This window comes from Callospermophilus lateralis, chromosome X (assembly GCF_048772815.1).
Source record: "Callospermophilus lateralis isolate mCalLat2 chromosome X, mCalLat2.hap1, whole genome shotgun sequence".
In the NCBI taxonomy this organism is placed as follows: domain Eukaryota; kingdom Metazoa; phylum Chordata; class Mammalia; order Rodentia; family Sciuridae; genus Callospermophilus; species Callospermophilus lateralis.
The window spans coordinates 6,482,434-6,506,283 of NC_135325.1; the positions used below are offsets into that span (position 1 = coordinate 6,482,434).

The following is a 23,850-nucleotide window of genomic DNA, read 5'->3' on the forward strand; positions in this document are numbered from 1 at the left end:
GGAAGAATTGTTTTGTCGATCTTTAAAATTCAAACAAAACTTAAGTTTGAAGTGCTATTCTCAGAACATATCCACATTAAAGTTATTTAGGTAGTAAATGTGTAAAGTAACTATTTTATGCATTGCTTTTCAGGAGTAGAAGGTTTACCAGTCTTAGGTGACTAAGCAGTTTTACAAATAAACCCTTCAGCAAGTTTAAAATTAATTAGGCTCAACTCATTGGAAGTGGACCATCTGCTAATACACAGAAATGATGTCTAATTGTTCCAGTGAGATGGATGTGGTTTGTATTCAAATTGAAATGTCTTTATTCCTTTTGTTGTGCTGTCATTGTTTTCTAAATTCAGTTTAATTTCATTTAATGTTATGCATAGATCCTAAGTAAATTTTTCACCATGAATTTTGACTGATATGTATAATACTTCTTGTGAACATTGGTGTGCAAGTTTCTTTGTGAGCTTCCACTCACATTTCTTCTGGGTAAATACCCAGAAGTTGAATTGCAAGGTTATAGAGTTGATGTAAATTTAACTTTATGAGACTCTGCCAAACAGTTTTTCAAGGTGATTGTGCTAATTTTGCAGTTCTCGTACATTCTGCTGTTTCTTAATCCTTACACATTGAACCAAACTATATTAAAGCATACATAATGAGGCCTAACAGAAAACACATTTATTTAGTCACATAGGGAAATGACTGTTAATGCCATCTAAGTAGTCTGTGTGACTCTTAACTTGCATTAGCCCTAATGTTTTTCACCTTTGGAAATAATATTAAATATCCACCAAGAATCATTTTTAACAAAATTATGTGAAAACACTTTGAAAAGCATAAGGCACTATACAAGAGATAGAATATTTTATAGGTCATAGTCTATACCCCAATTCCATATTATTTTGGTTACCTATCAGTGCAAAGAGAATCCAGATAATATATATGATATATTTTGAAACAAAGACATACATAGCTACCATGTGTGTTTATTTTAAAATTATTCCTAGAGTTCATGACTTATTCTTGGAATAAATACTTATACCAAAACATAGTAGTTATTTACACTCCCTTACTTATTTTTACCTTGTCTTATTCCAAGAATGTTTTAAGGTAATTTAGAGATTCATTTATCAAGAAAAAGTGAGTGCCTGAGTGTGTTCTGTTTTGTCCACAGAGTGGCACTATTGGACTATTTAAAAATCAGGTCATCAGAAGCCATGGAACATTTTATCTTTTGTTCATAGTTAAAAATGTTTGCTTTTAAAGCAGTTTTAGTGTAGAAAACTAGTCTTCCCACCCTGAAGCACAAAAGGGGTTCAGCTCTCTAGAGATGGTGCAGTAGTGTAGTGGGGTTAACGAGAACACAGTTCTGCAAGTACATCTTTTTGTGTAGTCAGTGTTTACAGTAGGTATAGGTCCTTTGATATCAGCAATAGGCTTTTGAAGCTTCTTAAAAATGAAGTTAAAGTTCCCAACATATCTTTTAGTTTTGTATTTTATCTTTTCTGTTAAGTTATTTAATAATCTTCCTCAGATCAAAACACGAATACCAACTTACGAAGAGGAAGATGATGATGATAACACTGTTCTTTACGCATATGAGCCAAACACTACATTTTTCAATAACGTAAGTAATATTAATTGCTAGTTGACAAGTATGTTAAAATTTGCCATTTGAAAGAAAAAGGTTTCAATTCTTTTTTTTTGGGGGGGGTACCAAAAATTGAACTTGGGCACTCGACCAATGAGCCACATCCCCAGCCTTATTTTGTATTTTATTTAGAGACAGGATCTCACTGAGTTGCTTAGCACCTTGCTTTTGCTGAGGCTGGCTTTGAACTCATGATCCTCCTGCCTCAGCCTCCAGAGCCATTGGGATTACAGGCATGTGCCACCGCACGCAGCTCAATTCTTTATATGCTATAGAAGTCCTTTAAACTCCTACTCAAGGAACTGTTTCTCTGCTGAATTTGTATGCTTGCTTTTCATTAGACAATAAGCTCTTAACCATTTTGCTTCTCCCTTGTCCTAGGAAATTCAGAGCACTTTCGTACTGGTAATCCAAACCTAGTTTCTTCTGATAAATTCTTTCCCTGGCACCCCCCTATTCCTTTTTTCCTTTGGATGTACTGTTTTCTTGTACTGAGATAAAAAAAGAGACAGCAATGTAAGAATTTTTCTACATTGGTGAAAATTCCCACAAACACCCACAAATCTCATTTTGTGAGGAGAATTGGGGACTCAGCTCAGTACAGGGTGAGTCTTCGGACTCTTTTAAAAGAGACAGGGAAAGCACACTTTATTCTTGTTGTTGTTGTTGCTGTAGATGGACATGGTAACTATTTATATGTGGTGCTGAGGATGGAACCCAGTGCCTCACACATGCTAGGCAAGCACTCTACCACTGAGCCACAACCCCAGCCCCTGTGATCCCTTTCTTAATGGGCAGTTATCATTTCCATTATCAGAATAATGTGAATTTTTGTCTCTGCTTTAAATTGTCCTTTGAAAGGTTGATGGAAAATAAAAACAATATTAAAGAGATAAATATCAAGTCCTTTTTCTCCCCTAGCATTCAGTGGGAGTCTTACTGAAACAAAGCATTAACTGCTTGCTTTTAAAATATTATAGCAGGAAAATGTCCTATCGGACACATCCTACAATGATGAGGAGCAGAAAACCGTTTTGGATGTCCTTACCCATTGTCAGGTACGAAGTTCTGTTCCTTCTGTGTGGTTTTTAAAATGTTTTTTCTTATTTTTTAATTTTTAATTTCTTTATTCTTTTTAGGCATACATGACAGTAGAGTATATTTTGACACAGTATACATACATCGAGTATAACTTCCCGTTCCTGTCATTGTACATGATGTGGAGATACACTGGTCATATATTTATATATGAACATAGGAGTGTTATGTCAGATTCATTCTACTGTGGTTTTCTAAAATGTTAAAGTTAAAATTATCTTTATCTCATATAAAGAGAACCTGTACAATTATTTAAAATTTCACCTTATTAAAGTATTTATGATTACCACCCCATTGTGATGATTTTAAACAGTTTCTAGTTTGAATAGCATTTGCAGGTAAAACTTTTGAATCAACAATACATGGATCTTAGGCACTTTAAAATAAAACATTAATAACCAAATGTAGTTGTGTCTCTTTCATCTAGTTTGCTCAGTATCGAATTAAGTTCCCTAAAAAAATCTAGAGAACATTGACTGATTCGAGTGGAATTTAGTATGTGCCTCACTGCATATCAAGATATCTCCATTGAAACAAAACGGCAGCCTATAAGTGTTTTTAGGAGTACAACTTACATAGTTTTTTTTTTTAAAAAAAAAATTTTTAGTTGTAGATAGACACAGTACCTTTATTTATTTATTTTTATGTGGTGCTGAGGATCAAACCCAGTGCCTCATAAGTGTGAGGCAAGCGCTCTGCCACTGAGCCACAACCCCAGCCCTAGTTTGTTTTTGTTTGGTTTGGTACCAGAGATTGAACCCAAGGGTGCTTAACCACATCCCCAACTGTTTTTTATATATTAGAGAAGGGGCTCACTGAGTTTCTTAAGGCCTTACTAAGTTGCTAAGGCCGGGTTTGAACTCACTATCCTCCTGCCTCAGCCTCCCTTGTCCCTGGGATTACAGGCATGCACCACTGCGTCCAGCTCATCTTACATAGTTTTTTTTTAATCTTAATTTTATTTATTTGCTTATTTTTATGTGGTGCTGAGGCTCAAACACAGCACCTCGCACTTGCTATGCAAGCACTCTACAGCTGAGCCACAACCCCAGCCCAATCTTACACAGTTTTGAGATTTTTTTTTCCAGGTTAGCTTGTTGGTAGAGATTGATAGAAGTTTGTAATTATCAAGAGTTTTGTAAGCTGCATACCCCAGAGGCAATGACAGTTTATGAAGAAAAAAAATGTTCACCTATAAAGTTTCTTAAATAGAATGACTAGCATATTTTGAAAAGTAAAAGTCCGTGTGTGTCTTTCTCATTCTTACTAGTGCCCATAGGACCTAGAGCCTGGGGTGGGCAGAGCTGTGCAGAGGTGCTGGAGAGGCAAGGAAGAGGGCTAGGATTTGGGACAGGGCTCTTGTCCCTTGCCTGAACAACCTCCTAGGCCTCTGCACTGCTCAGCCAAGGTCTCTGAGTAGTTGTGCAAGCTGGGATGGGATATGGCATCTTAAATAAGAAGTGCCCAGGTCCCCAAGCTCTACCCCAAATGACACACAGGGGCATTTCTCTGAATGTGTGCCTTTTGCCATCCTCTGCCTCCTTCCTTACCATTCTCACCGCCTGGTGCAGCCTTTTACCCTTCCGTTTCCTTCCTCCCAGTTCCCTCCCCTGACTCCCACCCTTGCCAGGCACCTGCTGGGTTCCCAGCTCTAGGCCAGCAGGCTGGGAGCCCTGGGCTCTCTCCTTCGAAGGGTCCTTTCCCTAGCCCCAGTCCACTCTACTGTGAGAATTTGCACCACACACTCTGCTGCCTCTTCTTTGCTGGAGACTGGAGAACCCAGGCAGCCATCTTTCCAGTCTTGATTTCTGTCCCCACAGCCAGCACACCTATTGGAGCTGAGCCATCCTTGTTCTGACTCCTCCTCCCCATAGGATAAGAACAGTGTCCTGCGCTGCCCAGGGCTGGTCCCTCCACTGGTTTCTGGCAGGCTCTCTTCCCTGTGCTGAGACCTCCCTGGGGGGCATCTATCCCTACCTGTGTCTCCAGCCCTGTCTCTGTAACTCCCTCCCTCAGAATATCCTCCCACAGCTTTAAAACATCCCTCCTAGTTGCTGCCCTCAATCTCACCCTCCTTGACAACCCAGCTCCTTGGATGTCTTTTATACTTGCTAGCTAAATGTCTAGCTTCCTGTTTTCTCTCTTTTGGGGTGTTTTTGAAGATGCTGTTTCTTCTGCCCTTTCTGCCCTTCCAATGTATCTTTACCTGGCTGCTGTTTTTTTACCTTTAAATTCTCAGCTCAGACATCACCTCCTCTGAAAATCCTCCCTGACTGCCAGCCCAGGTTCAGTGTTGCTCTTCTGGGCATGCTTAGCCTCCTGTTCATACCTGCGCCATGTTACTGGTGATAATAAAAACAATAAGAATGCCAATAGAGTACTGAAGGTTGTTGGACCTGTCATTGTGTACTTGTGTTATCATTGGTGTTAACACAATGCTTTAGCAAAGTTCTTGTTTTCAGTAGAACCCCTAAGACATTTTCATCCCAAATTTTGTACTTGAGGAAATTGAAGCACAGAGAGGTCAAGTAACCACAAAGCTAGTAAGTGTTAGAATTGTAGTATTAAAGCCAACTGTGTTCCCTAGAGCCTACACTGTTTGTCCCAGTGCACAGGTCAGTGGTTTCCCTACTTGAATATGTCTCAGGGTTACTTGGGGGGCGTGTAAATAAAAGCCTGGTGCCCCTACTCAGATTTGTGATTTTGCATTTCTCACAAACCTGCAGGTGATGTTGATGCTGCTGGTCCAGGGACCACATTTTGAGAACTGCTATTCCAGGCTCTATTAAAATTGTCTCTTTACTTCTCTCCATAGCTGAGATGGGAGTTCGCCCAAGAGAGGAGTTTTGGGGGTTTTGTTTGTATTTTTAATGTCTTAACACCTGGTGAAGTGGTTCCTATAGGTGGAAGGCCCTTAGTAATTTTTTTTTTTTTTTTTTTTTGCCCCAGGGATTGAACCCAGGGGTGCTTTACCACTGGGCTACATCCCCAGCTCTTTTCATTTTTTACTTTGAGATAGAGCCTTACTGAGTTGCCTAGGGCCTCACTAAGTTGCTGAGGCTGATTTTGACCTTGCAATCCTCCTGAGTCACTGTGATTACATGCATGCACCATGTACCTGGCTTTAGTAAATGTTTATTTGATTGAATGAAGAAATGTTTCTGGTCTTTTAAATAAAAGTGTGGTTTTGCCTGAAATTTCTGTGTATTTCAAGAATCTCAGATTTGTATCATTCACATACTAATGGGCACATATGGGCATGTGTACTCAGTGGTTTTATAAGGTTAATTGTTGACTGCATGATTTTAAAATACTTTGAAGCCAAAAGTCACATCTGTTGGATTTGGCTCTGTGTAGAGTGTGGAACACTTGCTGTCTTTTAGTTCTTGTATAGAAGGTGGCTCTTTGGCCTTTTAGCAGATTTGAACACTTCTTTCCTAAAATAGCACCTTCCTTGATGTGAAATGGCGGCATCCTTTCAATGTCCATATAGCTTCAAGTAGTGTAGGAACAGTTGAGGCTCTTTGACTGAGCCAAGAGGGTTCTGTGTCACCAACAGGCCTCAAGTCAGAACAGACATGTGTTTCACTGTGCCTAGCAGTTTGAACTTGGCTTCATGGCATTTTCACACATTTTACTTTGCTTTTGAAATGGGAACTATAATACATTTTCTTTTAATAGGTTATATATGATGCTATCCAAAACCTGGATAAAAAATTTGATGTCATTGATGGAAAGTTGTCAAAAATCCAACGTCTGCGTACCAAATCCTTCTGGAACTATCGCGTAAGTATTCTGTAACTGTGATAAATGTAAAGCTGCCAGTCAGTTAGAAGGGCTAGAGAACTAGTAGCTATGTGAGGTTAGCAAGGCTGTTCTGTACTCGTTGTAGGAGCAGATGGGGAACTGAAACTCTATAGGAAAAATGCTGGTGTCATGACAATAAGTTCAATAAATCTATGATAGTATTTGTATGTTTGTACCCATAATATATAAACACAATTAAAGGGCTAAGGGTGTGCTCAGTGGTAGAGTGCTTGCCTTGCATGAATGAGGCACTGGGTTCAATCCTCAGCACAGGAAGGAAGTCTGTGAGACACAATTAAAATGTAGGCCAGAAGAGGAATAAAATTTAATCATATAATCAAGAGAGCATTTATTTTAGTAATATAAAATAGTTTTTATGTAAAATAAATATTAATATATTAACTACTTATTTTTTCTTTCTTTCTTTTTTATACTGGGAATTTAACCCAAGGGTGCTGTACCACGGTGCTACGTTGCCAGTCCATTTTATTTTTCACTTGGAGACAGTGTCTAGCTAAGTTGTTTAGGGCCTTGCTAAGTTGCTGAGTCTGGCCTCTTATATGCGATCTTCTTGCCTCAGTCTGCCGAGTCACTGGGATTACAGGCATGTGCCACCACGCTGACCTTATTTCTCTTTTTATTCACTGTTGATTATTGTTGGGCTTGTGTCATTTCAGAAGCCACTTGGATTTGCATGCAAAAATTATAATCACCTGCTTTCTAAAAAAGTTAAAATCCAAAAAGCAAAAAAGAAGGAACGTCACAATTCATTCTCCTATCCTGAAAGTTACAGCCCGACTTTACCAGTTCGAAGACCAGAAAATGATGACAGCAACATTGTGATCTCATCTTTTCAATCTGAGGAATCCCAGGATATGGAGCAGGAGTCCCTGATCAGGGATCAGGAGTCATCCCTCAGAGATAGCCCACCGATCCCACCACTCTTCTCTGGGCGTTCATTCCAGACCTACCTCAGAAATGATGACAACACACATGGTCCTTCTATAGTGTCCTGCTTTGCCAGCCCTGGGGCTCGCAGCATCAGCAGCATCTCTTCTGCTGGAGTTTCCATAACATTATCCTCAAATGGAGCCTCCATGCCAGTATCTACAAATGCACTGGCCCGAGGAGAGTCCAACGCTGATATGAAGAATTACCCAGGCTTGCTGGATAATACACATGCTCTGTCATCTCACCACATGTCATCTGGTTTTGGTGAGTTTGGAATGACACATGTTACAAATATCACTATTTAACCTGTCTTCTTCAACATCCTCCATATGAGCTAGTGGAAGCTGTTTCCTATTTTGAGAGCTGGTGATGGTATTAAGGGTGACTATTATTCACTGAATATGTATTATGTGCAAGGCACTGTGTTAAGCAACTAATCACTGATATCCTTAATGACCCCATTGTGAAGTAGTTTTTTTGAGGTGGGTGGGAAGGGTGTACCTGGGATTAAACTCAGGGGCACTTGACCACTGAGCCACATCCCCGGCCCTATTTTGTATTTTATTTACAGATAGTCTCACTGAGTTGCTTAGTGCCTCACTTTATTTTGCTAATGCTGGCTTTGAACTCCACGATTTTCCTGCCTCAGCCTCCTGAGCTGCTGGTATTACAGGCGTGTGCCACCGCACTCGGTCCATTGTGGAGTTTTTAATATTGTTATTTTTATCCCTTTTCTTGGATGAATAACTCAAAATACTCCTAGAATGACCAGAGAGCAGATGATAGGAAAGAAAGGACATGCCTTTGGCTAATCCACACCCCAGAAGATCAAATTTGATTTGAGTGCTCGAGGCTCTTGCAAATGACAAAACCCTCTTCACTTATCACACACACTCTTTAGGGAGTCTAGTGCTTTGCTTGAGTGAATGAATACTTGTCAGGACACAAAGAAATGTCAACACAATTTAGTGAACAGCACAGCTAAAACAGGCTGAGGTGTGAGTACCTAAATTGTTTTATGTCTCAGTTATTTCTTTATTAAACAAGTAAACCTTCAACTAAAACATCTATTGCTATGCAATTAAACATGAAAGAAGAATCAAATAAAATGTTAAAGTTACTTCTGACTTAGCTCAGCAGAAAATAATCCTGTTAAAATTCAGATTAAGGGCTGGGGGTATAGCTCAGTTGGTAGAGTTCCTGCCTCACATGCATAAGCCCTGGGTTCAATCCCCAGCACCAAAAAAAAAAAAAAAAAAAATTCAAATTAATGTTTAAGCCACAAGAGACAGGAATCCATAAAGAATTAAAGTGATGCTAAAAATATCCATATTGAAACTATGGGAGAGATTTGGTGAAAGAACTAATTTGGTCCTCCAAGATAATGGGGTTGTTGAAATTCCTTGATTAAAGTGAACAAGTTTAAGCAACTATAAAATGGTAAATTTTGGGAGTTTCCATTGTATTTAGTAAAATAAACCTGATTTAGAGAGATTGAGAGAAATTCATTGAAACACTTAAGAATGTAATGGGTTAGGTTAGATTTACCTAATTTAATCCACTTAATGGATCTTTTGCTGTACGGCCCAAGAGGCCTTGAATTGCTTGGTCTGTTTTATAATTTTTAAAGCTTTAAGGGAACTTCTGAAGCTGCTCCGTTTGGGGGAGGTCAGATGGGATGCTCTTATGCAGCTGTCTTGATCATCTTTAATGTAGGCTTTAACTAATTTTACAGTTGGAGTCTTGAGTCCTTGCTTGGGTATGTAAGTGAAGGTTCCAGAAATTAGACCATTACTCCCTACCTAACTTCTCTTTCAGGATAATGATCAGGTCAAGTGATTTGTGTGTTTTTTCCCCCTCATTGTGAAGCTACAAGTTCACCAGTTCAATCTGAATCCGTTGTGATGAACCAAGACTACCCGGAGGATCCTTTAACCTGGTCTGTGGATGATGTGATCCTGTTTCTGAACCATACGGATCCTCAGATGTCAGGCCCCCTCTCTGGCCTCATTGAGCAACATGTAATGTATCTTTTCAGGGGGAGGGTTACTGGGGATTGAACTCAGGGGCACTCAACCACTGAGCCACATCCCCAGCCCTATTTTGTATTTTATTTAGAGACAGGGTCTCACTCAGTTGCTTAACACCTTGCTGTTGCTGAGGCTGGCTTTGAACTCTGAATCCTCCTGCCTCAGGCTCCCAAGCCCAGCCACTGGGATTATAGGCGCTCACCACTACAACTAGCCTGTAATGTATCTTTTGATCTCCAGGCAGGCCTTTCAGTTAGATACTGAGTTGTGTGGATGGTGGGGGAACCCTATCAACTGAGTTTGCCATTTAAGAGAAAGGTTATTTTGCCCAACATGAGATCCTTAAATGGTAGGTTAATGCTCTTTCTTTAAATGGGTATCCAAGTGCCTATATTCTAAACAGCCTCACATTCTCAAGAGGATGATTCTGCATTGCCACTTTCAGGTGGACCGCCCTTTTGTAAAGACAGATACAAGGATCCTCCCCACCCCTCAACCTGTTCCCTGCTCAGCCCTAGGACCATGAGTAGGAGAGGGCGACTACAATCTGTAACAGGGTGGCCTTTTTACTATGATACCTAATATATCCAGTAACTAATTCCAATTGATTCAATTCTGTTATGATGCTGATGCCCTCAGGCTGTACCAGACCCTTTAAAAAGCAACACCCTGGGCTAAATTTTAAGTTCTAATTTCTTCCATTTCTAGTTTTACTTAGTAGAAAATGTACAGAAGATGCCTGGCAAAGATGGTACTATAAGGGATTTCAGGTCTTTTCAGACAGTGATACTTGATTAAGTAAAATTTTTTCTTTAAATTGGAGCGTGTAAAAAATCAAAGAATAATATGCCTTAGCAATGTAAGTTGGTTAGTTAAGATAATACAAAATATTAAAAGAGCTCCTTGCAAGTATCAAATAATATTTTTACTGTGTGTCCTAATGAATACAGTCAGTGGCCATGTATCTAATGTGCCATTTTCACTGTGATAAGAAAACCAGCAGTTTCACATCTAATTAGCTTCAGACAACTAATTATTTTTATTAAAAATACAACACTGTATAGTATGTTTATAGTTTGCATTGATATTGAGATACTCACATTCCCAGCCCTTGTCAGGAAGCTAATGAACATCTGAAATGAATTTCTATCATTCATAGTTTTTACTTATTTTGTCATAGATATGTGGTATTTAATTCAACGTATGGTATTTAATTAGGTAGTTTGACAGTTTATTTTTAAAATATTAGGCCAAATTTTTATCAAATGATGCTTCACTGTGCAGATTATATTTTTAACAGTCTTTATAGAGTAGATGCATATTCAGAGACTGGAAAGAGCTGCTCTCTGATTTGTTGCACATGTTCTTATATATAAAGAACCAATCTGATCAAATATGAAAATATTATTAATTATTGTAATTCCCTTCTCTCTGTAGGAAATTGATGGGAAGGCCTTGCTGTTGCTGACCAGTGACACCATGATCAAGTATATGGGGTTGAAGCTCGGAACCGTCTTGAAACTATGCCACTACATCGAAAAGCTTAAAGAAGAAAAAGGCCTCAACAATTGAATGTTTGCAGAAGTTTAGATTAGGTTTATCAGTTCCTTCTTAAAGTCATTATTCTTTCCTTAGTAGTTTCTGTTTTGTAGAAGGTTCCTCTAAAAAATATGTTATATCCACAATTGTAGAATAATAAGTCAAGTCTACTTATTTAAAAACCATTTAACATTTTAGTAATAGCACATTCAAATTGAAAGTTCATTCTTTATGCCTTCTTGTTATTTTTCATCATATAGTTTACAAATACACTTCATGTAGGAAATAGCAAAAAAAAAACCCTTTGATTTATGTGCATCTTTATATTTAGAGCTACAACAGCTTAAGAGGAAATACAACCTCTAGAATGAAATCCATAAGGGAGAATTTTTCCTTAAAAGAGAATCTATAGGCATCTTCTCTTTCTCAATTATTTTGTCTGATATGTTTTATCAGTTTCCAGAAAAGAAATAGCTATATAAAGTATTTTAGTCTCTGTTTTTATCTTTATGTATTGCACTTGTTAGATTTAGAGGGGAAAAAATGAGTTTATAGACTTCTTGAAGTATTTGTACCAGTTTTGGGATAAGTTATAGAATTGATAGAATGGTCATTTTATGCAAGAGATATTTACTTCTGGAGTAGTGTAGGTGGAGTCACTATTTTGTTTGTTGAAATACCTGTTATTTTAAAGCTTACACATTTTGGCTAAGGTTAGACATATAAATAGGAATTAATTGTCCACATCTCTCTATGAAGATACCTATATCCAAGTTTTTAAAAGAATCCTATTTTTGTGACATGTGTTTATTTCTCATGAATGCTATTTCATACTTCTATTCTATATGTGAAGTATATACACAAGTAAATCTTTCTTAAATTTAAAATGGCATTTTGTACTGCTTCAGAAGTAATAATGATCCAGTATTAATGAGATGTTTTTATTCTGTTATATATGCCATATTTGCTATCACTAGTACCTCTCAGCTTATTCTTCAGGGAATCACAATCAAAAAACCAATCCTTAGGTTGGTTCCCGTTTAGGGAAGTTCTCTGTCTTGTGTAGTATTTCTAATTATTTTACCTGGTTCTGAGCCATTTATCCTGCTAAACTTTGAATGATAACATTAGTTCCAACTTATTGGTTTGGGCTTAATTTTATAATTTTAAAACTTTTAAGAGAAATGTGTTCATCATCATTATTCTCTTATTTATTGTTAAATTGTTTAACTTTGGTATAATATTTTTAAGCTATGAGAATTGGTGCTAATAATTGTATTAGCCACTTGTTATAAATGTTAATATGCTGGGCATGGTGGCGCATGCCTATAGTCCAAGTTATTTGGAGGCTGAGAGTGGAAGATTACAACTTTGAGGACAACCTCAGTCTCTTAGTGAGAACCTCTCTTAAAATAAAAACATAAAAAGGGCTGGGGCCACCCCTGAGTTCAACCTCCAATGCTACAAAAATAAAAATAAAAAAGTAATTGTTCACCAGGGGCAAGAATGTACACTTTGTTTAGACAACCAGCTGTATACACAAGTGTAACTATTTATTGGGCACATATAATTTAAAGGATGGCTTTATCTGTATTATTCCATATGTGGTATGAAGCAAAATTGTAACTTGGTCTTCTGTCCAATTGTTTGTATGAAGATGCTGTGCCCAGGTGTTTTAACCTCAGGTGTTTGAAAAATACTATGTTTCACTGTTTTTAGATCTTAAAATATAATAAAGTTGAATAACTGCAACAATTAATGCCAAAGCCTCAGATTTGATTTCTCTTGCTTTCACCATATCACATGAGTGCATGTATTTGTTAAAGGTGAAAAAGGGCCATTTTAGTAAGTTCTGTAGTTTTAATATGTTCAATTACTTGAATTTTAAAATATGCCCTGATTCTCTTGTTAAATAGATACCTAGCAGCAAAGGGCAATAGCCTTTAAAGGAGACTCCAGGGGACCCAGAAGAAAATTAAATCAGTGAGTTTTATTTGTGCTCAGAATCTTTGTTGCTGAGGTTTTAATGGGTTATGCGAGTGTGCTGGAAAGTGCCTTCCAAATGCTTCTTCCTGTCTAAGTTTGTGTGTCTCTCTGGCAACTCTGGCTGCTCTTTAACCATTAGGAACAGAAGCTGCCTCTCTGATACACCTGTTGTGTTCCCCCTGCCTTTAGATGGCCCAGCTTACATGGCAAGTTCCTCTTGGAGAATACAAGTGACAACCAAGTAGCCTTAATTATTGAGCACCTGTGTTCACTCCAGTGAGGACCCAAGCCAGGCTCACTGCTGCTGCTTCCCAGCAGTGTGGCCTATGGCAGGCAATGTGTTTTTGGAAACAGAGGGGCCCTGACCAAGGCTCCAGGGATGATGCTCTACAAGTTAGAATGGGGCTGTCAAGTGACCTGAGATTAGAGTGATAATCACACCTTTTCTTCCCTATCCTGTGTGTAAAATTTTAAACCAGAGGCTGTCTTGCATATTACCTATCCTGTGTTTTTTTTTGTCCAGACTTTAAAAATGATCTTTCTTCTAGTTTTGCCTATCAGTCCACCTCTTGACCCTCTGTAGTCCACAGAATTCTTCAACGTGAGCTCTTAGGCCTTCAGGCACATCCAGCGTTTGCTTTGGTCTTTCATCTGGGTGACTTCCCATCACTGGAATGTCTTCTAGTATGTTCTAGAGTGGGATTTCCCAAACTTTTAAACCCAAGTCTTCTCCTGCAGACATAAAAAACATCATGCCCTTCTGTAATATTTTTTTACCCTTTTTTATTCTAATTTGTTATATATAACAGCAGAATGCATTGAATTCATATTATACATATAGAGCACAATTTTTCATATCTCTGGTTGTACACAAAGAATATTCACGCCATTCGTGTCTTCATGCATGTACTTAGGGTAATGATAGCCATCTCATTCCACTGTATTTCCTACCCCCATGCCCCCTCCTTTCCCCTCCCTCCCCTTTGCTCTATCTAAAGTTCCTCCATTCCTCCCATGCTCCTCCCCTCCATCCCCATTATGAATCAGCATTCTTATATCAAAGAAAACATTCAGCATTTGGTTTTTTGGGATTGGCTAACTTCACTTAGATTATATTCTCCAACCTGCAAATGCCATGATTTTGGACTCAGTGGTAGAGCACTTGCCTAGCATGCATGAAGCACTGGGTTCGATACCCAGCATCACATAAAAAAAGGTATTGTGTTATTCTGTAATATTTGAAATTTTAAATTAACCACTATATTAACAGTGTAAATTGGACTTAAAACATTTTTCAAACTATGTGATGGATTTTACTTGCACTTGGCTGGTTAAATGAAATAGGTTTAACTGGAGTCTTTTTTTTTCACACTCTAATTTGTTATATATGACAGCTGAATGCATTACAATTCATCTGGGGCCTTTTTTATGGTCTGATTCTAGGATGTGCTTATGAAGTCCTCTGAGATTGGTCAAGGCAATGAGGGAAGCTGTGTGGTACACAGGATGTACAGACAATGGCCTGCCTTTAGAAAGTGTGGCACACAGTTTTCTTTCCTCTACTTTCCTGTTATTCAGAATTTCAGTACAGTAATGCTAAACATTTAGATACCTTCCTAGAGGTTTCTTAACAGTCCTGCTGTTTAGCTCTGAGAAACACTTGTTCTTCATGATGTGGTTAAAAAAGGAAATAAGGTTGAAAGGAAATAAGGTGTCAAATGATGTTATAAGCATAAACACATTCCTTTGTCGGTAAAGACTATCAGGAGTCATGTACAAAGTATCACAAAGAATTAGCAAAACAGGCCAGGTGCAGTGGCACACACCTGTAATCCTAGCAGCTCAGGAGGCTGAGGCAGGAGGATCACGAGTTCAAAGCCAGCCTCAGCAACTTAGCAAGGCACATACATACATACACACACACACACACAAATAACCCTGTCTCTAAATATATGTATAAAATGGCTGGGGATGTGGCTCAGTGGTTAAGAAGGAAAGAATGAAAGAAACAAATACTAGGGTAAATTGCCATCCTGTTTGTTTTAGTCAGCTTTTTCACTGCTTAGATCTGACCAGAACAATTGTAGACAAGGAAGAGTTTATTTGAGGGCTCACAGTTTCAGAGGTCTCAATCTGTAGTCAGAAGGCTCAATTCCTTGGGGCTCAAGGTGCAGCAGAACATCATGGCAGAAGAGTGTGGCAGACAGAAGCAGCTCACATCATGATTAGTAAGCAGAGGAGGCTCCACTCTCCAGATACAAAATATATATCCCAAAGCCAAGCCTCCAATGTCCCGCCTCCTCCAGCCACACCCTGCCCACCTTCAGTTACCCCTCAGCTAATACCATCAGGGGATTAATTTACTGATTGGGTTAAGGCTCTGCCAACCCAATCATTTCTCCTCTGAACCTTCTTGCATTGTCTCACACATGGGCTTTTTGGGGACACTGCACATCCAAACCATAACACTATTGAATGAAAATACAGATGTTTAAGAAAATACATCTTATGGTGGAATCTGAGGGTGCTTTTCTGGAAAGAGAAATTGTCAGAAGGGGAAGACCCTCATCTCTTCACCACCATCCATCCATACTCTACCCTCTCAAAAGGTGCCTCTTCACTTTTCACATCTCTGGGTAAATTCCTCCAAGTACAAGACCTGGTTGTTTCAAAGTTATCACCACTCTCTGGCTTTTCTAGTTGTTAACTCTCTATTTATATTTGCTTCTCTGACAAGGAGATTTATTTCTCTTTTTCATCCTTATCACCCTCATATATAATCATCTTACTCATACCTGAAAATGCCCCTATTGATTCTTTTTTTTTTTTTAAATCAAATTGTTTATTGTTGCTTTTTGCCATTTGGTAGCATTTTACACACAGGCTTCGATCCTCAGAATACCCTGGATTCAGTAGAAAAACCTTTTAAATGAAGTTTTGTACAATAGAAACTTCTCAGCAGTCAAAATTTGGACTGTAAAAAAATACATGCAAAACATACTTTTCTGAAAACACTTAACTTTGAACAAAGCACCGAACTACACAAATGCAGAATGAAAACAGCATTTCAACTCCACCAAAAGTAGTCATCATAAAAGGTGTAAAAGTCACCTAACTTCACTAGGCACTGTTCACTTTTTAAACATGAGACAATAAAAAATATTGTCCACAAACAATATCCCAGCTCTATGGCAGGTTTCAGAAAGTCTTCAACTTCATGCTTTAATAGCGACGAGGTGAGTAGGATCGAGATCTGGAACGTGACCTGTATCCTCCACGACTGTAGTAAGGAGAAGGTGACCGCCTTCTGTAAATCTGATCCCTGTCTTGAGCAGCTCTCCATCCACCTCCTCCTCCACCTCCTCCTCTGTATGATCTGCTATAGTAGTCCCGATCATCATAGCCTCGCTCATATCCTCTGTCATAATAATCCTGACGGTGTGAGCTGCCATAGGTTGGTCTCCCCATGTAAATTCCTGGTGTTGGGGTATGTGGTCTTTTTGTTATAGAGAAATCAACTCTGATTCTACGTCCATCAAGCTCCATTCCATTGGCACGTTCTTTAGCTTCCTTGGCATCATCTACATTTTCAAAATACACAAAGGCAAATCCTCTTGAACGCCTAGACTGCTGGTCATATACAATAGACACATCAGCAATGGGGCCATATTTAGAGAATACTTCTCTCAGATCTCTTTCTGTGGTATATAAGCTCAACCCAAATACTCCAAGACAACAGTTGGGGTCAGGATTTGCCCGATTGCCAACATGGCGCCTTCGAGTAGACATGGGAGAATGACTGTGGCTGTGTCGTCTGCGATAATCTCTACTGTAAGACCTGCTACGGGAACGTCTATGGGAGCGGGAGCGGGACCAGGACCTTGTATAATGCCTCCGAGAGCTTCTTCTGGATCTAGACCTAGATTCAGATCTGGACCTGGACTTTGATCTGGAACACCTGGAATCTTCCTTGGAGCGAGACCTTGCAGGGGTATGCCTTGCAGATTTCCCCGATCCGTGAGCACTTCCACTTCTGGAAGTAGAACGGGATTCTTAGCGTAGTGCTTTCTGATTCCAGATTACTTCTTATCTTAACTTCATTTTTATTTCTTTTCTTCATTCTTCCGTTTCAAATTCTGACTTCTTTCATCTTCCCCACTTCACACAAATTGCTCAATATTCTACAAGTGGGACTTCTGGTCTGATAATTAGCATGCATTCTTTCTTTTATTTTTTCAAATTTCAGTTTCACTTATTCCTGAGCTTCAAATACTCATTTATAAAACTTGTCAAATGACGACTTCCGCATTTTCCTTCTTCAACATTAACCCGCTCGCCGTAATTCTGCTCGCCGCTGTCGCTCATGACTCCTAGCTGATGTCGCTGCTCGCTGGGCTTCAGTCGAAGCTGCCAACCTCTTGCGCCTTCTCCATAGAGGCTCCGCCGCAGCCTCGCAGGACGCACGGGTTGCCGAGCCGCTCAGAGCCGACACGCTCCGTACCACCTCCGCTCGGGCTCTCCCCCTATTGATTCTTTTTGTTTTTATTTTAGTTGTTGATAGACCTTAATTTTATTTATTTTTATGTGGTGCTGAGAATTGAACCCAGTGTCTCACACATGCCAGGTAAGTACACTACCACTGAGCCACAGCTCCAACCCCCTAATGATTCTTATTTGCCAATATACCCTATTCCTGTGTCCACAAGTCTCTCCCTACTGGGAGAGTCCACTAAAATCAACATCACTGTAAATGACATTACTACCAGGTAAGTTTTTATATATCATAAAATCATGGTGTTCACTGTGGCACTTCAACCACTATGTAAGAGCATGACCTTGCACCTAATTGTCCTAATAGCCCTAGACAAATTTTAGCAGTTGTGTCACTGTTACAAGATAAGCTGGACAGTTTGGGAATTAAAAATTCTGAGCATATCCCTCCAGCCCCTGCCAAGTTTTCCTCTTTTTAAAGTTCTGCAAATAAGGAATCTGCCAGGTAAGGATATTTCTGGAGGGAACATGATGTATTAGGATACTCTAGGCTTCCATTAGTGATAGACCCAAAATGCAATGTGTCCCAAGTACACTAACTAGCAGCTTATTTCTTACAATCCTAAACAGATATCCCTTTCCCCTGTGGCAGTTGGGAACTCTGGCTCCACATTCCCCTGCCAGGGCTTGGGGTTCTTTGATTTCAGTTGACATCACACCTGTCTCTTCTGTTCCCATTGCATTGCCTGGAATTCAGTCACATGACCATTCCTTACTGTAGCAGTGCCTGGGAAAGTGTGTGCCCACAAAGATGAAGAGATGGGTCTATGGTAAATAGCTAGGGGTCTCAACCATATATCATGATCTTAATAGCAAAACATAACCCATAAACGCCTCATTTAAAGCCCATCAATTTCCCTGTCACATCCGTTTACATGTATTGAACTCTTAAACCTGACTCCTCTTATCCTCTTTCCCTGCTTTACTTTCTCTATATCGCTTAACCCTGTAACTCTTGCCTTGTCACTAAATACCTATAAAAAAAATGAAAACGCATAATAGCCCTAAAAACTAAAATGGGCAGGCAAGCTTTTCTAGTCTTTAGACATACTCTACTAGTCCCAGGTTATTGATGCTGGATTGAAAAAATACATACTTCATCGATTCTAAGATGTCCCTCTCTCCCTTCACAAATGAACACATCTGATTTTTGGATGTGTTTTATAATCTGCAGCATCTTCCATGAAGAAGAGTCATTATAGTGACTTGGCTGTGCTTCATCTTGTGCTTTTTCCTTCAGGTCATGTTAATTTCAAAGTACCCAGCCAACCCTAGCCAAGTAGGCAGAGGAGACTGATGCCATTCTTGGTGGTAGAGCATGGGGTGATGCATCTACCCATGAGAGGCAACACACTGTATGTAAAAGCTGAAGAAAAAAGAGCTCTCGCAAGAGAAAAGGCTACACTTCCTATTAAAAAAAAAAAAAAAAAAAACAACTCATTGTCATCACTGATGTGGTCAAAACAGTCGACAAGAATGGATAATCACTGCCCAGGAAAATGGGTAGAAATAGAGGCTATTGTGTTAGGTGAAATAAACTACTCAGAAGGCCAAAGGCAGCACGTTTTCTCTCATATGTGGAAGCTGGAGAGGAAAAAGGAAAAGAAAGGTGGGGGGGGGAATCTCATGAAAACCAAAGGGAGATCAGTAGAGTAGAGGAAAGGGACCTAGGAATGAGAGGGAAGGGGAAAGGGGGAAATACTGGGAAATGATCATGTGCAACTATAATTCACCAATAAAAAATGTGGAGAAAAAATAATGATTAAAAAACTAGGAAGTGGGGTAGGAGAAAAATGCTCCCATAAATGTACTAAGTAGTGATAGGCAACTTGGCATATAAGAACAAACAAGTTAGGTAAGACCTCAGGAAGCTTACAGTCTGCCTGGGAAGACAACATTAAAAATACAAATACCTAAGTAATTTATAAGTGTATAAAATGTGGCAAAGGTGAAATAGCCAGAAAGACACACCAGGTGAAAAAAATCAGGAATGGCTTATCTGAGGAAGTATTTTTACCAAGACCTGAAGGATGGCAAGGGCAGGAGTAAAAGGAGGTGTGTGTGGAATGCCAGGTCACTGAGTGGGGGGGGCTATCAATACACACCTGTATCTCCTCTATTAGGTGTATAGGTTTCTTTTGGGGAGGGGAGTACCAGGGGCACTCGACCACTGAGCCACATCCCCAGCCCTATTTTATATTTTATTTAGAGACAGGGTCTCACCGAGTTGCTTAGCACCTTGCTTTTCCTGAGGCTGGCTTTGAACTCGCAATCCTCTTGCCTCAGCCTCCTGAGCTGCTGGGATTACAGGTGTGCACCACTGACCCCAGCTTGTGGGTTTCTTTTTAAAATATCATAAATATACCCCATAATCATCTTACTGTACAGCTTTTTTCTTTTTCCCCACATGGCTAACCAATTGTTACAACACCATTTATCAAATAATCATTTTCCCAAATGGTAAAATGATTACCTTTATTATATGTTAAATTCTGTAACTTGTTTTTATAACAAAATGAATTTATTATTTATGTGGAACAAAATTATCCCTGAACTTAGAAGTTTAAAACAACAAATATTTATGATCTCACAGTTTCTGATGGTCAAAAATCTGGAAGAGGCTTAGGTGGGTGGTTCTAGTTCAAGATCTTTAGAAGGTCATATGTTAAGATGTTGGCTCTTATCTGTAATCATTTGAAGGCTTGACTAGGACTGGATGATGTGCTTTCAAGATGGCACACTCACATGTGAAGTAACCAATTCACCCTCGTTTGCCTGGAATGCCACTAGTTTTAGCACAGAAAGTTCCAGGATGGTTGGTCACACTACTCACATGCATATTGATTCTAATTCTGAGAATTCCACTACTTGTGGCAAGAAGCCTCAGTTCTTTGCATAGGGCTGCTCACAATGTGGCAACTAATTCCCTCTGGCACACACAATCCAAAATGGAGGCCGAAGAGTGTCCAAAGTGGTCCCAGAGAGGTGGAGGCATCCATGGATTTTTCATAAAATTGAGCATTTTAAGCTATAAAGAACAAAGAAGGGGCTAGGGTTGTGGCTCAGCAGTAGAGCTCTCACCTAGCATGTACAAGGCCCTGGGATTAATCCTCAGCACCACATAAAAATAAAATAAAGATATTGTGTCCAACTACAACTAAAAAAAAAAAAGAGAACAAAGGAAATGTGACTTACACAAAAGAAAACATGTCTTCTCTAACCTGATGTAAGAAGTGATGGATGATCACTTCTTCCTTATTCTATTGGTCTGGCAAATGAGCCCTAATACACTTTGGGAGAGGATTACACAGAGTGTGAATACCAGGAGGTAGGGACCATTGGGAATTAACTTGGAGGCTAATGTCACACATGAAAAATGTTGAACTTAACCAGTAATTAAAGAAATTCAAAGTAAAACAAAATGTATGTGATTCTTCACCTTTTAAAAGCTTAGCAAATGTAAAAAAAACAATATTAAATACTCATAGTAACAGGACATAAATTTGATGTAACACACCCAGAAGGCATTTGGTATTACATATGAAAAGCGTAAAAAATTGCCTATTGACTTAGTAATTTTGCTATTTCAAATTTATCCTGAGGAAGTAACCATCTGGTCTAAGATTAAGGTTATAACAGACCTATTCATCACACTGTTGTTAGTAATAACAAATAGTTAATAAGAGAGTCTACAACAGGGGAGTTGTTTATGATATTTTACGTCCATTTAACAGGATACATTCCAGGCATTAAATAAATTATATAGAGGGAAGTTATTTATTCATGTAGAAAGATATTCATATGATATGATGATCAAAGCAGGCCACAGATTCTAGTGTGTACCATTATTTCTCTGGAAAATTCTATCGTCTTTATACACAGGTATAGTTACATATCTAGAAGACAATTGGGAAGATATACACAAACCTGTTTATAGTGGGTGTCTTGGGGTGGGTGGGATTCTGGGTATGTTTCACTTCCTTTTGCTAATCTTTGATTTCTGATTTCTCTGCAGTGAATTGCTGTTACAATAATTGCTTCATTACAAGAACACAGGCCATATCATGTCCAAATCACTGTGGAAGATAAAAAGGAAATAAAACATGGCCATTTAGCAGGCAGCAGAGACGGCAAAAGCATAAGGAAAAAAGCATGTGTCAGAACTCTAGTTTAATGATATTATTTATAAATGGATTAAATGTCCACATTACAAAGATGCAACGTTGATTTTTAAACACAATTATATGCTTTTACCTACTTTGTCATTTGCCTTAAACATTAAAAAGAAAGGGCTTGACAAAAATTGATTAGCAAGCAAACAGAAAGTAGGCCACAGTAATAATACTGATCCAGGCAGGGTAGAATTACAGGCAGAAATCAGTCAGTGCATCAGGACTCATTACATGGTAAGAGGTTCAAGTATATAGATCATGAACTTGTGGGTGATCAATTATATACAATCATAAAGTAGAAAGCAAAACCAGATATACCATGTGGATAATTTCATAGAAATGCAACAGAAATGAAAGAAAATATCTTTCAGCCTCTGAAAGAAGGTAAGTAAAAGTAAATGGCAGGTATTGATATAATTAAAAAAGCATTACTCATAGACATCGAATTCAAGAATAGAATCTTCAGGAATCTGTAGAATGGCCATAAAATAGAGTAGCTACTACATTATAAATAACACTCTGAATTACAAAAAATCACAGTATAAGCTATAGTCTGGAACATAAAATTAGAAGTTAATGAGACTGTCTCAAGGCTCTAACAACAGATCAACAATCACCACTACCACCTTTTGTAGTCACAGTTTCTTTCCTGAGTTTTCTCTTTGAGTTCCATATCTATGTATCCAACAGTTGACATATATCTCCGCTTCTCTTTCTCCCCTCCCCATCTCTCTCTCTCTCTCTCTCTCTCTCTCACACACACACACACACACACACACACATACACACACACACAGTCAGGTGTCTGAGTTGTCAGATTCCATTGCTTCCTTTCCTGGGCCTCAGTTGATTCTGTCTATTTCTTTTGGCTTCATCTCCTGCTGCTTCATTTTACAGATATTAGTTATATGTGTTCATAGACAGTAATGGATGTCTTCTCCAGGATATTATGTACTATGAATCAAAAACAACTTTTATGTCACATGAATACGTATTCACAATAGTGGCCTCAGAATTCTAAGACAACTCTTCTCTACCTGGCTAATCTCATTTCCTGCTATGTACTGGCCCCCACACACTCTGTGCCATCCAACTTATTCTTTTTTTTTTTTTAAGAATTTAACCTTTATTTTATTTATTTTGTGTGGTGCTGAGGATCGAACCCAGTGTCTCATCCATGCTAGGCAAGCACTCTACCACTGAGCTACAGCCTCCAACTTATCTTTACACTGTTTCCATTTCCTAGATTCAGACCTTCCTCTCACTTCAAAGCCTTCAAAATATTTATGGCAGCTCTTTTCTCCTGACTAGTAAATATATTCCTGTTGATCTCTGCTCTCTTGTATCTGAACCCTTGTGTAATTGCTTCCCACTGAGTGTGAGCTAAACTTACTGACTCCTCTAAATGGCCAAAGTGATGAGTCAATTCTGGGATTAGATTTCAAAGGCTCAAAGTCTGTCTTAGGCAGTCTCTCAAATTGCTCCAGGAAAAATCAACTGTCATATCATGAGGCAGCCCTTGAAGAGTTGCATATGCAAGGTCCTTGGTTAGCCTACAGTTTTGGGAATGATATTGGAAGTACATTCCCACTCCACCATCCACTGAGCCTTCAGATGAGATCACGACCAGCTTGACTACAATGCCATGAGAGCTCTTGAGCCAGAATCACCCAGTTAAGTTGGAGTTATATTCCTGACCTGTGGAAACTGAGATAGTAACTGTTTATTGTTACTCAGTAATGCATAACTAAAATAATGGCTTCATGATTTTTCTGCTTTGTTTATAAAGGCAAAAATTGTGTTTGATTATTATTCTGTTTGCTCCTAATGTCCCTGCCAACTCATTCTCCCTGTTTCCCTCTCTTCACTGATACTAACCACAGAATCTGGAGGAAAGCTGTCTATTGCCTAAGGGGGATAGGAAATCCTCAATGACTAGATTCTGTTTAAAGTCCTAATTTCTCAAATCTAAACTTTGGAAATCTTTGCCTAAAGTCTCAGTGAGATTTTGAAGAAGTGAATGCACTTCCTTGAAAAGAAAAATATGTAAAGGTTCTTTTTGGTGCATGAA

The 23,850-nt window shown here is 38.9% G+C and overlaps 2 protein-coding genes across 2 annotated transcripts; one reads left to right on the forward strand and one right to left on the reverse strand.

Moving 5' to 3' along the window:
- The first annotated feature begins 250 nt into the window (after positions 1 to 250).
- Scml1 (Scm polycomb group protein like 1) lies at positions 251 to 11,103 on the forward strand. The gene is made up of 7 exons (XM_077107499.1): positions 251 to 283; positions 1,529 to 1,621; positions 2,626 to 2,703; positions 6,425 to 6,529; positions 7,228 to 7,765; positions 9,371 to 9,522; positions 10,969 to 11,103. Exons 1-7 carry the CDS (start codon positions 251 to 253, stop codon positions 11,101 to 11,103), a joined length of 1,134 nt encoding a protein of 377 aa, XP_076963614.1.
- Positions 11,104 to 15,940: 4,837 nt separating this feature from the next.
- Positions 15,941 to 16,946, reverse strand: LOC143638818 (transformer-2 protein homolog beta). Its single transcript, XM_077106742.1, has one exon. It carries the CDS (start codon positions 16,843 to 16,845, stop codon positions 16,279 to 16,281), a length of 567 nt encoding a protein of 188 aa, XP_076962857.1. The 5' UTR covers positions 16,846 to 16,946; the 3' UTR covers positions 15,941 to 16,278.
- Between the last annotated feature and the right edge of the window lie 6,904 nt (positions 16,947 to 23,850).